This window comes from Natrix helvetica (genome assembly GCF_964273705.1).
Source record: "Natrix helvetica genome assembly, chromosome: 3".
Classification (NCBI taxonomy): domain Eukaryota; kingdom Metazoa; phylum Chordata; class Lepidosauria; order Squamata; family Natricidae; genus Natrix; species Natrix helvetica.
The window spans coordinates 59,285,123-59,302,772 of NC_138549.1; the positions used below are offsets into that span (position 1 = coordinate 59,285,123).

General features: G+C 42.9%; 1 protein-coding gene across 1 annotated transcript in view; it reads right to left on the reverse strand.

Annotated features, from left to right (window-relative positions):
- LOC309388801 (carboxyl-terminal PDZ ligand of neuronal nitric oxide synthase protein-like) overlaps positions 1–17,650 on the reverse strand; it is a 140,990-nt gene that overhangs the window by 46,680 nt on the left and 76,660 nt on the right. Inside the window, 3 exon segments of the mRNA XM_081946444.1 lie at positions 635–802; positions 1,729–1,886; positions 12,765–12,906. Coding sequence (XP_081802570.1) covers positions 635–802; positions 1,729–1,886; positions 12,765–12,906 — 468 coding nt within the window.

Consider the following 17,650-nt stretch of genomic DNA (forward strand, 5'->3'; position numbering starts at 1 on the left):
GGCACAATGTCGACGTTTGGCCGCTCTTATTGCCACAAGGTATGTCCTTAAATAGGTTCGTACCTGTGTTCGGTCAAGTTCGGAACGGGAAGATCCCACTCACCAAATGATTTGCAAAGTCCTTGGATACTAAAGAGAAATCAAGATATTTGCTTAAGAATAAAAACATTCAGTGTGATATCAGTCTCCAGTAAGAAAACAAATGTTGTATTCTCTCAACAACCACCAAATATTCTTAAATTTTCATTAGTATCTTGGCAGCAAAGACAAGGATATTCCATGACAGCTATGCAATGAAGTTGACATTGAAACTGCTGGTCTAGTGTTCTATTCCTTCAAATATTTTGCTCTTCCTTAGCTAAAGGATTGCAATTGAACAGGCAACTGCTATTAGCCAAGCTCAGGTTGGAACACTAATGTGGTTCAGATTATTTTGTATAGGATTTCTATGCAGTCCCTTCTTCAATTAGATCAGTGGTTTCAAATTCGCGTTGTCATGGCATCATCCTGTGACATATCGCAACTTTTCCCCCTCGCTAAACCACGTAAGCGTGGCCAGTGCATGATGCATCCAGCCTGTGAGCCATGAGTTTGACACCCCTGAATTAGATCTTCCTATAAAACAGATAATAACCTGAGCCACAGTGAACTGAGTCTGTTGCTGCTGCTGCTGCAGAAGCTGTTGCAGAAACTGCATTTGGTGATGAGCAGAGAGAGGAACCTCTGGCACAGGCAATTGGGTAGAAGAAGAGAGAAGCATCTTAGGAGAAGCCATGAGGATATTATCTTTGTGAACCAAGTCCTATGAAAAAAGCAGATGCAGTGATCAATGCAGGATTCAGCTTAGACTTTCCTATACCCAGTATATATCTCTTATTTTTCAGAAACATAATTCTTCCCCACCCAATAGGCAGAACGGAGGAGCTACAGTGGCACAACCAAAACACAGTTACACTCTACTTTAGGAAGGAGACCACAGAGATTCTAGTGCTCACATAGCTCAGCAAGCACAGCTAAACAGGATAATCTACTCCAGCTCATTCATAGTTTTGGGGAAACCATCCATATTACTTTCTCTTTGCCCAATTTAACCATGACGATGCAGAGAGGCCTCGATCCAAGAGGATCTGATACTATTATTCTGGCTAATATGGAAAGTATCCAGTAATTTGTCACCTACATATGTAGCCATTTTAACATCAGAGACTTTAAAATATCATTGTTTCCTGCCAATATCAAATGGAGGAGATGGAGAAGGCAAAGGAGTAGACATCTGGCAGCAAAACAGAAAATGCTGTGCTTCTGAAGTACAAAGTTTTTAAATATTGTGTGGCATCAAGAATAGAGCTCATTTGCTGAGAACACTTGGAATGGGCTAACATGTATTACAATAACCTTCCTTTGGGAAAGGCTATGCTGAGCAGGGTTGATTTATTTCCAATGAATGATATATTCCCCACAAATTAAATATGAATAGGTAATTCCCATTAATAAAATGATATTTTTTTCATGAACAATGCAAGAAAAAGTAAAAATCAGTTTTTCAATTCAAAAACATAAGAATTTTATTTATTTTCCTGATGACTTTCAGTTTAGGATTAGAATAGCGTACGGAAGGTAGCGGACCATGTGTCAGTTAGATTTTTTTATTCTATAAAAGGCAGAGCTATACTCTTCCTAGAGCTGTTTTCTTTGAACATAAGCCAACACTGGCAAGGATACATATACCTTGATGCAAAGAAGACCAGACGTCTCTTTACCAACAGCGTCAAGGTCTGTCACCCCCCTGGTAAACTCCAAGTGATCACTCCCCGGTCTGATGTCCACAGCATCAATGTCTGTTTCCTCAGTAGTGTTGACAGGTTCAGGTTCAATCAAACCACAGGCTGTGAGAAATTATCAGTAGTAAAAATTATTGTCAAGGTTGAACCAAGTAGTGAACTGTTCCCAAAACAAATGGACTATTCATAACTAGACACTGTGACCAAACTGGGGTGGGAGAAGGAGAAGCTATTATTTAACTATACAAGGATTGCATGGGAAAACCAGAGTTGGCTTTGATTCTTTATTGCCCCAAAGTTTTGCTTTGGGGATTTAGAAGTGTCTATTTTTCTTGGGTTCACTGGTCAGACCATTGACATTAAACCAACTCAGTCATCAACGCCAGAGCAGTCTATTTGGCCACCTTCAAGAGTGCTGTGAGGGGAGGAAAAGGACGATGTTGTTGTGGCCCGTCAGTGGCCAGTAAAGCTGGCAGCAGATTCAGACAGGGAGGTGGTTGGGGAAGAACATGGGTCAGTCCTGGAGTCTGGGGAAGGCTCTGATGAGGGCTCTGTGTCGGAGGCAGAGAGGGGGCCAGAGCCATATGTCAGTTATCAGCTGTCTTCAGAGTCAAACATCAGTGAGGCAGATGAACAGCTGAAGCCTGTTCCAGTGTGCACATGCACAGAGTTGCCGGACAAAGGGAACAGCTAAAGAACAGGGATCGACATGGGGGTAAGGCCACAGGTGGATGATGAATGGCCCCTCCCAGAGGAAATAAAAGAGAAGCTAAAGGGGAGTGGAGTTTGCAAGAGACAATTAGTTTGCTTGCTTGTTTGTTTGTTTTGTTTGTTTTATTGGATTTATATGCCGCCCTTCTCCCAAAGGACTCAGGGCGGCATACAATATTAAAAAACACATATCACAAAAGTTAAAAGGAAATTAGATAAATATCCAAAAAAAGAAACCCAATTAATATGACAATAACATTTAAAAAATTGGATAAAATTAACAGGCCAGGCCGGCTTGCTGGAAAAGCCAACTTTTTAGGGCGTGTCGGAAGGACCGGAAGTCGGGGATTATGCGAAGCTCCGGGGGCAGCTCATTCCAGAGGGAAGGCGCTCCCACAGAGAAGGCTCTCCCCCTGGGGGTCACCAGCCAACACTGTCTGGCTGACGGCACCCTGAGGAGGCCAACTCTGTGGGATTGTACTGGACGGTGGGAGGCTACTGGTGGCAGTAGGTGGTCTCGCAGGTACCCTGGGCCTAAGCCATGGAGCGCTTTAAAGGTCATAATAAATACCTTGAATCGCACCTGGAAAACAACCGGCAACCAGTGCAGGCCACCTAAAAGGGGTGTAACATGGGAGTACCTAGGTACCCCCATGATAACCCGCGCGGCCGCATTCTGGACCAGCTGAAGCCTCCAGGTGCTCTTCAAGGGCAGCCCCATGTAGAGAGCGTTGCAGTAGTCCAGGCGAAAAAGGACGAGGGCATGAGTGACTGTGCACAGAGCATCCCGGTCCAGGAAGGGGCGCAACTGACATACCAGGCGAACCTGGTAAAAGCCCTCCCTGGTCACGGCCGTCAGGTGTTCTTCTAAACTAAGCCGCATATCCAGGAGGACTCCCAGATTGCGGGCCCTCTCTGAGGGGGCTAAAATTTCTCCCCCTATCATCAAAGATGGGACAACATGCACAAATCGGGATGGCAGAAACCACAGCCACTCAGTCTTGGAGGGATTGAGCTTGAGCCTGTTCCTCCCCATCCAGATCCGCACAGCCTCTAGGCATCGGGACATCACGTCGAAGGCATCGTTTGGGTGGTTTGGGGTAGAGATTAAAAGTTGGGTATCATCAGCATATTGATGATACCGTACCCCAAAACCACGGATGATCTCTTCCAGCAGTTTCATATATATGTTGAACAGGAGGGGTGAGAGAACCGACCCCTGGGGCACCCCACAAGTGACGCGCCTGGGAGTCGATCCCTGCACTCCAGTCAACACGAACTGCGACCAATTCGACAGGTAGGAGGAGAACCACTGTAAAATGGTGCCCCCCATGCCCAACCTCCCGAGTTGTCGCAGTAGGATACCATGGTCAATGGTATCGAAAGCCGCCAAGAAGTCTAATAGGACTAGGACAGAGGAGCAGCCCCTGTCCCGGGCCCGCCAGAGATCATCAACCAATGCAACCAATGCCGTCTCCATGCTGTACCTGGGCCTGAAACCCGACTGAAACAGATCCAGGTAGACAGCTTCACTCAGGTACTGGGGAAGCTGACGGGCTACCACACTCTCGACAACCTTTGCTACAAAGTGAAGGTTGGAGACCGGACGATAGTTGGCTAAAGAAGCTGGGTCAAGGGAAGGCTTCTTAAGGAGGGGCCTCACCACCGCCTCCTTCAAGGCGGTGGGAAAGAACCCCTCTCTCAATGAAGCGTTCGTAATCGCCTGGAGCCAGCCTCGTGTCACCTCCCGGGAAGCCGAAACTAACCAAGAGGGACATGGGTCCAGCACACAAGTGGCAGCACTGAGTCTCCCCATAATCCTGTCCATGCCCTCGGGGGTCACAGGGTCAAACTCATCCCAGATTGTCTCCACAAGATTCATCCCCGTCGGCTCGCCCGAATCTACCCAGTCAGAGTCCAAGCCTGTCTGAGCGATTTTATCCTGCAGATACTGAACAAATTCTTCAGCCCTACCCTGCAAGGGGTATTTCCCAGTTCCTTGGTTAAGTAAGGAGCGGGTCACCCTAAACAGGGCGGCTGGGCAGTTATCTGCGGACGCGATAAAGAGCGGAAAAATGTTGCCATTTTGCCGCTTTTATCGCCACTAAGTAGGATTTAATATGAATTCTTACTAGTGTTCGATCAGATTCAGACCGGCTGACCCTCCAGCCACTCTCTAGGCGTCTTTACCAGCGTTTCATCTCCCGGAGCTCCTCGGTAAACCAGGGAGCCACCCAGGATTGACACCGGGTCAGAGGCCGCAAAGGCACAACGCGATCCAAGGCCCCAGTGGCCGCCCTATCCCAGGCTTCCACTAGGGTTTTGGTTGAGTTGTGAGCAAGAGATTCAGGAAAAATCCCAAGCTCCATCAGGAACCTTTTGGGGTCCATCAGGCGCCTGGGGCAGAACCATCTAGTCGGTTCCGCCTCCCTGCAGCGAGGGGTAGCAATATGGAAGTCAAGCCTGATGAGGAAATGATCAGACCATGACAAGGGTTGAATAGAAATATCCCCTAAATATCTAGATCATTCATCCACTGCCCAGAGACAAAAATCAGGTCAAGCGTGTGTCCCCCATTATGGGTGGGGTCTTGAATTAACTGAGTTAGGTCCATAGCCGTCATGGAAGCCATGAACTCCCGAGCTGACTCGGATGTCTCGCCAATGGAAGGCAGACTGAAATCCTCCAGGACCATAAGCCTGGGGAAATCAACCGCCAATCCAGCTAATACATTCAGCAGCTCCGGCAGGGCCGATGAAATGTAGCAGAGAGACAGGTATGTAACAAAAAGGCCCACCTGAGCTCCAAGGCCCCACTTCACAAAAAGGGACTCACACCCGCCTATCTGAGGCACAGTGACCTCCTGAGGCCTGAGACTTTCCCTAATAACCACCGCCACCCCCCGCCCCTGCTCTGGGCTCTTGGCTGGTGAAACGCCTAGAAGCCTGGTGGGCATAGTTCGCTAAGGGGAACACCCCCCTCATGGCCCAGCCAGGTCTCCGTAATGCACGCCAGGTCCGCTCTACCCTCTTGTATGAGGTCGTAAATGAGGGGAGCCTTATGTACCACAGACCTGGCGTTAAGTGACACCAGCTGGAGACCAGGGTCCTGTAATCCCGAACACCCGGGGGTGCGAGAAGAGCGATGAGGGTCGGAACACGCAATCACTCTTAAACAGCAAACCTGCGTCCTCCGAACATAATTTGGCCCTCGGCCCCCACCATATCTGCCTCTCCCACAAACAGTAGGGATGGTGAACCCCCCCAATGGAATGGTTTAATGTCTCCCCCAAATCCCAACCCTTCCCAGCACTCCCAACCCGCGCCCATTAGTTAGCTCTGGCCTGTGCCCTGGCACACTCCCCCCCAAGCCTGTCTGAGCCATCTGAATCAACCCCCCCTTAAAATTTGGTTAAAATACCCCTGTAAATAACCCCTAAGAAATCTCTTCTTCGCATGCCACTTAATTGCCTCATGACTCTGAGACTCCTTGCAGATATCAGCCTGGCAGCTCTCTATGCCAGATAAGGTAAATTCTCCCTTGAAAGACTTTGCTGTATGTGAATGAGCAGTAAATTAATAAAAGGGTTTTTTGTTGGGACCAGGAGTTTGCTTCATGCTCTTGGGAAGCCTAGATCAGAACAGATGCCTAGCATGGAGTGGAGAGCACAGGTGGCTGCAAAAGATGATACAGTCCCTTCAAAAGAAGCACCGGTGTGGACTCTGGAGTGCAAGTGGTCATAACTCGATCCAAAGGGTGAATGGAGAAAACGGAACAGTCACCAGCATGAGAGGAAGGTGTGGTAACTGGGGAGGGGACCTTCCTTGGATTGAAGAAACTATGGTGGGGTAAAGTGGGAACGACCGCTGAGGCAGAGTTACCTCTTATCCCACCAGGGGTGGCTGTGACCCAGGGATCGAAGTAGAAAACCAAGAGCGCTGTTGATTGGGAGAAACCAATGGACTGGAGGTACCTGACGGCATGCCACAGCCCTTCAGTGGAACAACTGAGAGAGAGGTTCATTGGGATAGAGGTGCACGAAGCGGCATTAATGTACCAAGCAACACTAGCTCCAGAAGCGGGAACTGGACAAGCCCAAGCTTCCATGTGCCCCTTGCCATCCCAAGTGCCTCAGGGTGCTGCAGGACTACAAGCACAAGTGATTCCATAGGCAGTGGGGGTGCCACAAGGTTAGGTGCTGATCCGGTACAACTGAGAACCCCCTCCCTTGAGAGGAACATTCGACTGGAAGCCAGGTAAGTTAGCCGACTTCCTAAACCAAGTGTGAAGCCACATGGACCAGTACGGGGCCAACTATCCACATGATGTTGCATGCTTGAACACCATCACTGTGAGTCTGGAAAGGAACATTGCAGACTGGGTAGTATTCCTCCATGATGAAGGAGCTCCGAAGTTGGGGAACATTGATGCCTTCATGGAGAAGCTTCGGGCCAGATTCAGGGACCCCTCACATGCTGCCGGGCTGAAGCAGAGATCTGGACCATCTGCCAGGGAGCCAGATCAGTGGCCGAATATATCCGAGAATTCCAAGGCTTAGCAGGAAAGCTGAGAGGGGGGCCAGAGAAATTGCTGGTCTAACAGTTCCAAGATGGACTGAATTGGGAGCTGTACCAAAACTGCCTATCCCAAGGGATCCCGGATGAGCTCCTCAACCCTGAGGGAGAGCCCATGGCACCCAGCAGGAGCCTATTTTCTGTGTGGAAAGGAGGACCATCAGGCTGCTACTTTCCCAGTGTCACAACCAATAGCAGCCCAGAGTCTCAAGCCAACCAAAGACCAAGAAAGTGCCAAATAAGGCAAAGGAGAAAATGTGGTTGACGCATCAGATTGTGGAGGTTTCTCCCCAATTCAGTGGAGAGGGAACTCTGACTCCTGTCAAACCCAGTGAGGGGGAGGCTGGCGCAATGGTAAGTGGAACCATTGCCCCATTCACTGCTCAAGTGGACATTGAGGTGTGCCACTCAGGAGCCTGGGGGGATTTCACCATCCTAGTAGACTCAGGCTGCACCTTTTGCTTGGTCAGCTTGCAGATGGTTGAGAAGTTAGGACTAAGAGTAAGGAAGCTGAGACAGTTTATGAAGTTCGAGCAAGCTAATGGCTCAATCACAAGAGTGGAGGGATGCCTGCCACATGTCTGATGGAACCAGTGGGCATGAGAGCAGGGAGCTACAAAGAGACATAGTAGCCCCCAAAATGGCAGAGTTAGTAGAAAAGATAAGAGGGACGGGTGGAGCATGGATGAGAGAGGAAGAGAGGGCCAAACTAGTGAATGCCCTGGCAGACCCCAGGTCAGGGAAGCCACACATCCCAAGAGAGTACTTTATGAAGTTCAACACCTGGTGAAAGTGAAGAGGAGTCCAAGATGATCCTTCCACATCATCCCACGAACTGTGCAATTGAGGGTGAAACTGACTAAGCACAAGATGTATGCAATGACCCCCAGGGAGATGGAGGAGCTGAGCAGTTTTATGGACAAGAACCTGGTGAGAATATTCATTCAGCTAATGAAATCCTGTGTGTCAGCTCCTGTATTGAAACCACCCACTGCGAAGACTCAGGGAAGATGTAGGAAGACAAGGAAGCCATGGATAGAGCCACAGGAGATGGTTCAGCAATTTATTGAGACCATCTATTCCCCTTCCCAAGCCGTGGTAGAGGCAGAAGAAGGCACAGAAAGGGAGCACCAGCTGGGTGTCTGACCCAAAGAGCCAGCACCTGAGCAAGTCGTGAAACTGGTCCTGACCCTATGAAGCGAAGCTGCAGGAGCTCATCACTCCAGAAGATGATGACCGGGATGATCCTGTCGGAGCCACAGATGAGTGGGAGCTGAGTGAAACAAATCCTGACCCTCGAATGGAGAATACAGGAGCAGATGCGCCGCAAGCACTCCAGAGAATGGGGATTCCCACCACTGTAACACAGCCAGTCACTAGCTGGTCTCCTGGAGCAGTTTGGCCAACACAGCTTGGTCAACCCTTTGGCACTGAGCAGCCCAGATGAACCTTGGCCCAGCCCAAGTTCACCTTCCCAGGCAAAGAGGCCACAGTGCTACTGAGCAGAGTGTCTACCTCCTTTCACTCAGCACGGAGCGATTCGGCCCATAGCCTCAATGCATTGGACCAGACCTGCTGGGGTGACGGTCACCATGGGATTGCAGATGACCCAGAACCAGCCCAGCCTGGTGACACAGGGACTGCAGCAAAGACTCTGCAGCCTAAGTACTCCACCAGAGCAGCTGGTCTTTAGACTGCCTCCAGCAAACCAGATCCCTCATGGATGGGCATTCTACCCCGGGCAAGGGTGGGTGCAATATCAGTGGAGCCTGCCCTGATCCTGCAGCCAATGCCCATCCATCAGCTCGGATATTTCCAGCTGCTGGTTATAGCTCTGCAGCCGATATTGCTCAGACACCGCTGCAGCTTCAACCTCCAATCGTGGTCCCACAACAGATTCTAGTCCAGGGTTACTTGGAACCCTGACAGTCTATTTTTCTTAGGTTTTCTAGTCAGACCATTGTCAATTATAGGAGCAATATAGGCAGACTCTAAGATAAGTTCCTAACTTCGGGTTTAGGAGAGGTAAAAGTGAAGTCTCAGTAGGCCTACAGAGAAAGATTAGTTCCATGCAGAGAAAGATTAGCTCCACTCTTTCAGTTCTGTATGTAAGAGGTGAGGGCATTTTTCTACTTGCTCTGGGTAAGTCATTCTTCACTAAAATAAAATTTTGCCACTTCTTTTTCTATCTGTGGAGGACTTCAATTTTCTGTTTGTAGGACGGGGTATGGCCTGAATCTCAGCAACAGGATGTGTTCTCCGGAGGGGGGGGGGGCTCTCCGAAGAACCATCAGATTCTCTACTGTGCTGTGGGGTGTTTAACCATAGCTGCCCTGGGGGGCAGTGAAGAGGAGGGGCACAGGTGGGTGTAGTTGGGGAACCCACAATCCCCTAAAATGCCTGCAATTGCTTGCAATGGCCTCTGGACCCAAAGCAAGGAAGGCAGCCATTATGAGCTACCATGGCTGAGAGACTGCAACAAAACACGGAAAATCAGTGGTTATCATCTGGGTGAGATAATAAGATTGCTTGAAAATACAACATTCCTGTAATTAACCTTAACCTCTGGCTAAAAACTTTTTAAAGAAAGAGTGGCAGGAGAGAGGGAGGGGAGACCAGGCGCTAGAAAGCTCTCGTACCCATGGGCTAGCAACGAACAGACAGACGAAGCCATTAGCAAGACAAAAGGAACGATAGATCTTGAGAACTGTTTAACTGTTTAAGGGCTAGAAAGCAAATTGGAATCTTGACTTTTACTCTGCACTTTTGACTTTCTCATAACTTTTGACAATCTCTATGATTTGCTTTCGAAGATGAGAATTTAAAAGATAAATATGATGAATTACTTGTCTGCATTGTCAGCTAGTGGTAAATAAAAGTTGGCTGACCTATTCCAAACAATACCGATAAAATTAGCGAAAAAATACTTTGAAAGTATGAATAAAATAGTGGGGAAATATACATGGCAAGGGAAGAAAGCAAGAATTAATATAAAAATGTTACAAGATGCAAGAGTTTGAGGTGGATTTGGATTACCAAACTGGGAATTGTATTATCAAGCAGCGAGATTATCTTGGATGAAAGAATGGATCATACTGAGAAATACAAGATTATTGACATTGGAGGGTCATGATTAGCAACTAGGTTGGCATGCTTTTTTGTGGTATGGTAAAAGCAAGGCACATAGCTATTTTCAAAAACATTATGTAAGGAATGGATTGTTAACAATATGGGAAAGAGTGAAAGGGAAACACTATTTAGAAATACCAATGTGGCTTTCAACAATGGAAGCACTGACACATCCAAATATTAGTAGTATGAAAAATATTATTAGATACAAAGACATCTTAACAGAAAGGGGGGAATGTAACTACAGCAGCAAGATTGCATTTGCCCAAAATTGGAAATTAAATAAGCTACCAACAGATGAAGAGATAATAAAAAAAGATATTAGACTGTGCAGAGATGACTAGGTTGACAATGAAAATAAAGAATAAAGAGGAATCGGAGTACTTCAAGACATGGGGAAGATTTTATGATTGGCTAGAGAAAGGAAACTAGAAAAAAAAGTAGAGAAGAAGCACCGGCCCAATTGGGATTATAAAATACCGCTTTGGTTGGATCTTGCAGACACCATGGGGATTATGAATATTAAGTCACTCGGGGGGTGTTTATATAAAGATGTGCTTATTGCTGATGGGGGCGAATGGAAGTTAAAAACTTTGGAACAGCTGTTGGAAGAAGGAATTACTTTAAATTGGTTACATTACATACAGCTTCAGAAGAGATGGGAAGAAGATCGTAGGGTCGGCTTTATGGATAAAGAAGTGGAACTGATTAAGCAGATAAAAGAGACTGGTCCAAAACAAGTTAAAAGAATATATAATGTACTGTTAGAAAGAGACTCAGAAAGTGAATTGGTTAAGGATTGTATGATTAAATGGGCTCAGAATTTTGGTGAAGTGGTTATGTTGGAAACGTGGGAAAAAATATGGGTTCAGAATGTTAAATTTACACAGTCACAGAATTTAAGGGAGAATTTTTATAAAATGTTTTACAGATGGTATTTAGATCCTAAAAAATTATCATGCATGTACCCAAATGTTCAACCAAAATGTTGGAGATGCGGGTGTCTAGATGCTACCTTTTTTCATGTATGGTGGACTTGTAACAAGGTTAAAGCTTTTTGGATAAAAATATGGTGGGTTATGCAGAATGTATTTAAGAAAAGAATACAATTCACTCCACAAATGTTTTTATTGGGTATAGTTAAGGATTTTACCAAAGGGGAAACAAAATTGGCCTTGTATATGGTTACAGCAGCTAGGTTGTTGATTGCGCAACATTGGAAAAAAGATTTTTTGCCGACAATTGATCAATGGATTCAGAAGGTGGCGGGGTTCGCTGAAATGGCAAAAATTTCAGCTTTCTTAAAAGCTCAGAAACAGGAGGATTACACACAGGAATGGGCAAAATGGATTGATTATATACAGAATAAATACCAGACTAGGAGTTATTACCTAGCCTTTAGGTAAGAATGTTTAGACCGATAGATGATCTGAGTAAATAGTATATGGGATGTTTGGAATTGTTAGAGTGGTATACAGCGGAAGTCAGGGGGGTGGGTTTGTGTGGGAGGTGGGGGAGGGTTAGGGTGGAGGGTGGGGCAATATATATGTATGAATAAATTAGAAGATGGGACTAATGAAACATTGTTAGGCTAGGAGAAATTTATATTAAGAGTTATAGATGTTAAATTAGCTTAGAAAATGATCAATGTGTTATTATTAATTTAAGAGTAATTTATATAGTTTTTGTTGGGAGGAGAGGGGTTATGAGTAATCTATTTTAAGATGGGGGGAGAGGAGGGGGTAAAGTGTTTGGTATAATATCTGAATGTGAATTTTTGCGGGGGGGTTGGGGGGGTATAGCATTTGTATGAGATTTATATTGTGTGGAGGGGGGGTGAAAAGGGGGAAAATTTGTTTGTACAAAACTCTTTTAATAAAAAAAAAAAGTAGAGAGAAGATATAGAACCTAGACTATGCACTGTTAAATGGAAAAGGGGGGGAAGAAGGGGAAAACAGAAAATAAAATATTAAATATATAAGTATATATTCAAGAGTGAGATATAAAAGAAGGGAAAACATAGTTAGGATAGATTCGCGAAGGTAAGGGAATAAGAAATGATACCAAATTTTATTTGGGTTTGAGGAATACCACCCCAAGGAAATATATGAGGTCTGAAAGAGACACCTACAACAACAGAAAAGAAAGGGGGAGAGGAGGAGAGAATGAAAGGAAGACGGGGGAAAGAAGAAAGAGGTAAGGAGAGGAGGATGGAAGGGAGAGGAAGAGAGAAGAGAGGATACGGAGGGGAAGAGGAAGAGTAGGAGAAAGGGAAGGGAAGAAGGAAGGGGAAGGAGAGGAGGAAGGAAGGAAGTAGAGAAGGGAGGGAGAGAGAAAAGAAAGGGAAAATAAGGTGGTGTCACAACAGGAGGAAGGGATGGTAAATAAAGCAACCCAAACTATATTATAACCTATTAAATGGAATAATAAATGTATAAGAATGACAAATGTAAAGAAGAAGAATGTATACTTAAAATGGTATGTAAGAGAACAAAAATAAAAAATTTCTAGAGGAGAATTTTCTGTTAGTAGAAAGATAGAACCTTTCCCATCATTGTTTTTTTTTTACCTGATGCTTCCAAATCCTCGCTGCCCTTTTCACTATGACTGTCTTCTTGGCCATCAGCATTCTGCTGTGTATGCTGAAGGCTCAATTTATGGCAGACTTCAAATGCTTGCCCCACTGTTCGGACAATGCGCATGGCTTGACTCTGCAAAGTAGAGAAAAAAAGGGCAATAAGAACATTCCATCTGAAGGCCAAGGCTAACAGCTATTCCTAAGGAAAAAGGTTTATGCCTTCTCTTAATATTCAGCTATGTAAAGTACCAGAAAACTAGTTACAGTTTGAAACTGTCAAGTTTGGTAATAACCCATTTTCTTCCATGTGCTACTAAAGTTTTGATTTTCTCAGATTTCTGTAGCTAACAGATTGTCTCAATTAGACAATTTGCTTCCAAGGAGCCTATTTTCCTATATTCCTCCCTTTCAACTTTGGAGTCTTGCTGTTTAGTGATATGGAAAGAAACATAATGGGTTTTCCAAATTCGCAAGTCTTTCTATTGAATACTGTACTGCGTGATTCAGAAGCTGCACTTCGACTTTAAGCTATTCATTCTGAGTTTATTTCATAAATATACATCCTGGTAGGCTTACCTAATACAAATTTATAAACTTCTATCTGAATCAGAAGGCAGATATTCTAAAAGCGCTGGCAGTTCTCCAGCGCAGTCGCAAAAGGTGCAATCTTTACTACCTCCGGTGGAAACACAAACACAAACCTTGACACTGAAGACTCTACAAAATAACTTACAAAATGCATTAAAAGAACAGGCAGTTGTCTTGGAGGGGAAAATTTCAAATGCCTTTAAAGATGTCTCTGATGAAATATCTGGAATTAAGGATTTAATCCAAATGCGTAACCAAGAGATAAGGGAGGATATAGTCGATGCATTTAAAGGATTATTTGGTTATGTAACATCTCTTGATGAGAAGGTGGAAGAAATTAATGAGTCTAATATAAAGTTGGACAATAAACTTATGGAGGCACAACGTAAAATTGATAAGTCGGAGGCTGAGCTTACAATGATACAATATAGAACAATGGAATTTGCCCTGAGGATAAGGGGTTTGAAAGAACATAACCAAGAAAATTTAAGAGAGATTTTTGCAGATGCTTTCGCTCAATTAACTGGGGAACCAAAGGCCGAATGTGCCTGGCAAATTGACAAAATTCACCGCATTAAATCATGGATTGCCAGACAAAGACAACTGCCAAGAAATATTGTAATCTATTTTGTCACCAGGAAAATTAGGAATGAAATATTACAAGCAACCTATAAAAATAAACTACAAGTGGCAGGTCAAGATGTGATAGTATTGAAAGAAATCCCCCCCAAAATGTTGAGATCTAGAAAGGACTATGCATTTCTAGTGGATGAACTTAAAAATCACCAGATTTAATACAGATGGGAGACCCCAGCCGGATTGGTGGTGAACTACCTGGGAGAAAGACATCGTCTCAATTCTGTCTGGAAGGCAAAAGATTTTTATAGCATAGTATTAAAGGTAGGATGCCCTCCATCTCCAGGTCCCAAAGAAAGAAAAGAGGCAGAGGACCCCCGGCAGCAAGATAGTGAGGGTTGTGAGTTTACTGCAGGAAACAGAAGAAATTATGGAACAAAGACAAACCCGTGCGGCCACTAAACATAAAGAACAAGAATTAAAGTCTCAACAAGCTCAGATGATACTCCAAGAAAATATAAATATGAACACAGAAGCTGTGGTAGGAGCAGGACCGAAGGTGAAATCCCAGCAAGATTTCCAGACAGCTCTTAGAAAGCTTCAGCGTGCTGAAGATGACAATTAAATTTCTAACTTGGAACGTTAATGGCTTAAACTCACCACAAAAAAGGAAAAAAATATTTCACTATTTGAAACAATTTTAAAATGATGTAATTTGTCTACAAGAAACACACATTAGAACACAGGATCAGAAATACTTGATGAACGCAAGACTGGGACCACACTTCGTAGCATCTGCTCTAGAGAAGAAAAACGGTATAGTCATATATTTAAGAAAAGACTTAAAGGCTGAATTAATTGAAGCAGATCCTCAAGGAAGATATATTGCAATTGAACTATTAATAGAAGGAAAGAAAATACTCTTAACAGGAGTATATGCTCCCAATCAACAACAAGAAAATTTTTATAAATTGCTTCACACTAAATTAACACAATGGGGTTATAGATCCTGTGTTTTATTGGGTGACTGGAATGGAGTACTGGATCCAATTCAAGACAAGAAGAGGCTTTTGCAAAATACTCAAACACGAGCAAGATTACCTAAATCCTTTTTTGATATGATGGACGATTTTGAATTGAGAGATATCTGGAGAGAACAGAATGTTAAAGAACGGGATTTCACATTTTTTTCTGATAGGCATCAATCCCTTTCTAGAATTCATTTTATACTAATTACAAATGACTTTTCTTCTGGGGTGAAGAAGACTAAGATATGCCCGAGAACTTTAACAGATCACAACCCGGTTTGGATGGAATTTGAATATGGAGAGCGACCTAGGAGGTCTTCGAGATTAAATGAAAATCTATTTAGATATGAGAGAAATGTTACGGAATGTAAAAAATTATTGAAAGAATATTTTGCTTTTAATATGCATAAGGGACATCTGTGGAAATGGTTTGGGACGCAAGTAAAGCATACATGAGAGGTGTTTTAATAAATTTGAATAATATTTATAGGCGCAGACAAGGGGAGAAACAAAGGGAATTAGAGGAAGAGATTTAAAAAAAAGCAGGAGTTAATGTCTAAACCAGATGATAAGAAGATAAAAGAGGTAATTACCTTATTGCGAGGGCAGTTTAATATGTTGATGTCAGACCAGATAGCCACTAATCTTCTATATGCTAAACACAACACTTTTTGCAATGCCAATAAACCAAGTAGATGGTTAGCATGCATGTTAAGGAAAAAACAAAAGTCTCGTATTATAGAGAAAGTAGAATACAAAGGTAAAGAAGTTTTTCAACAGGATATGATTAAAAAGACTTTTTTAGAATTTTACACTAGATTGTATGCTGGTGATAAAATACAAGGTTCAGACATAGATAGATATTTGGAGAAAGAGAAAATTCCTATACTCACAGATGAGCAAAGGGGAAGATTGAATCAACTTGTAACTACAGAGGAAATTTTCCTGGCAATTAAGCAGTTAAAAATTGGCAAGGCTCCTGGCACAGATGGTTTGACAGCAGTTTATTATAAAAAACTAGAAATGGTAGAACCTCTTAGGGAATTATTTAATAAAATCCAAATGGAAGGAAGGGTTCCCCATACTGGAAAACAGCCTTTATTTCCTTGATTCCAAAAGAAGATCAGGATTCTACCCAGCCAAACAACTACAGGCCTATTTCATTACTTAATACAGATTATAAAATTTTCGCTAAAATACTGGTAAACAGGTTAATGCCAATTGTGCAACAAATGATTCAGAATTGACCAGACTGGTTTTATACAGGGGAGACAAATGAAAAGTAATATAAGACAAATTATCAATATAATGGAATATTTGAGAAAGAATAATCAAGTCCCAGCAGTGCTTTTATTTTTAGATGCGGAGAAAGCATTCAATCAAGTCAATTGGCAATATTTAATAAAAATATTACAAAAGATGCAGTTCAGAGAGCATTTCATTCAATCTATTAAGGCAATATATCAGAAACAGACAGCACAAATTATAGTTAACTGAGGCTTAACAGAATCTTTTAAAATTGAAAAAGGAACAAGACAGGGATGTCCCTTGTCTCCATTATAGTTTATTTTAACCTTGGAATTGTTGTTGAATAGAATACGTGGGTCTGATGAACTACAAGGAATTAAGATTAGGAATTATTTGTGGATGACTTGGTTGTAACTTTAACCCAGCCGGGGGAATCAGTTACAGGTTTAATGAATATAATTAATCAATATGGTCAAGTATCTGGGTTTAAAGTAAATCTAAGGAAGACAAAGATGATAGTTAAAAATATGACTATAAACCAAAAAGAAGAACTAGAAAGAGTAACAGGATGTGAGATAGTAAAAAAGGTTAAATATTTAGGAATTTATATTACAACTTCAAATGGGAAATTATATAAGTATAATTATGAACCATTATGGCATAAAATACAGACAGAAATGAATAAATGGAAAAAACTACAATTTTCTTTGTTGGGAAGGATAGCAGCAGTTAAAATGAATGTTTTGCCTAAGTTTCTATTCTTCTTTCAAATGATACCAATACTTTAAAAAGACGCAAATTTGGAAGAATGGCAGAAAGGTATTAACAACTTTATTTGGGCAGGGAAGAAACCGAGAATAAAACTTAAAATTATGCAAGATATACGCGAAAGAGGAGGCTTAAAAATGCCCAATTTAAAATTATACTATGAAGCAGTAGTTTTAACAACAATTAGCGATTGGATTAACCTAACAGAGGATAGAATATTGAATATTGAGGGTTATGATTTGGTATATGATTGGCATGCTTATCTAATATATGACAAGAAGGTGGATAAGATTTTTAAAAGTCATATTTTAAGGAATGCTTTATTGCGTGTTTGGAAAAAATATCAATATAGGTTAAATGATAAGATACCTATGTGGAAGGTGCCCAGACACGCTATAGAGAACATAAGTATAGAACAAATACAAGATGTAATTACATATGCAGAACTTCTTAGTATAGATAGAGTTGTACCACAGTTAAAATCTTTGAATGTACTAAGAGAGGAAAGGATAACTCAAACCTGGTTTCAGTACAGACAGTTACAAGCTAGATGGAAAAAAGACCAGAAAACTGAGATAAAAGAAAAAAATATTCGTTGTTAGCGAAGAAATTATACCAGAAAGGGATTTGGTTCAGATGGCTTCTCCCAGAAGGTATGCTGATATTCTG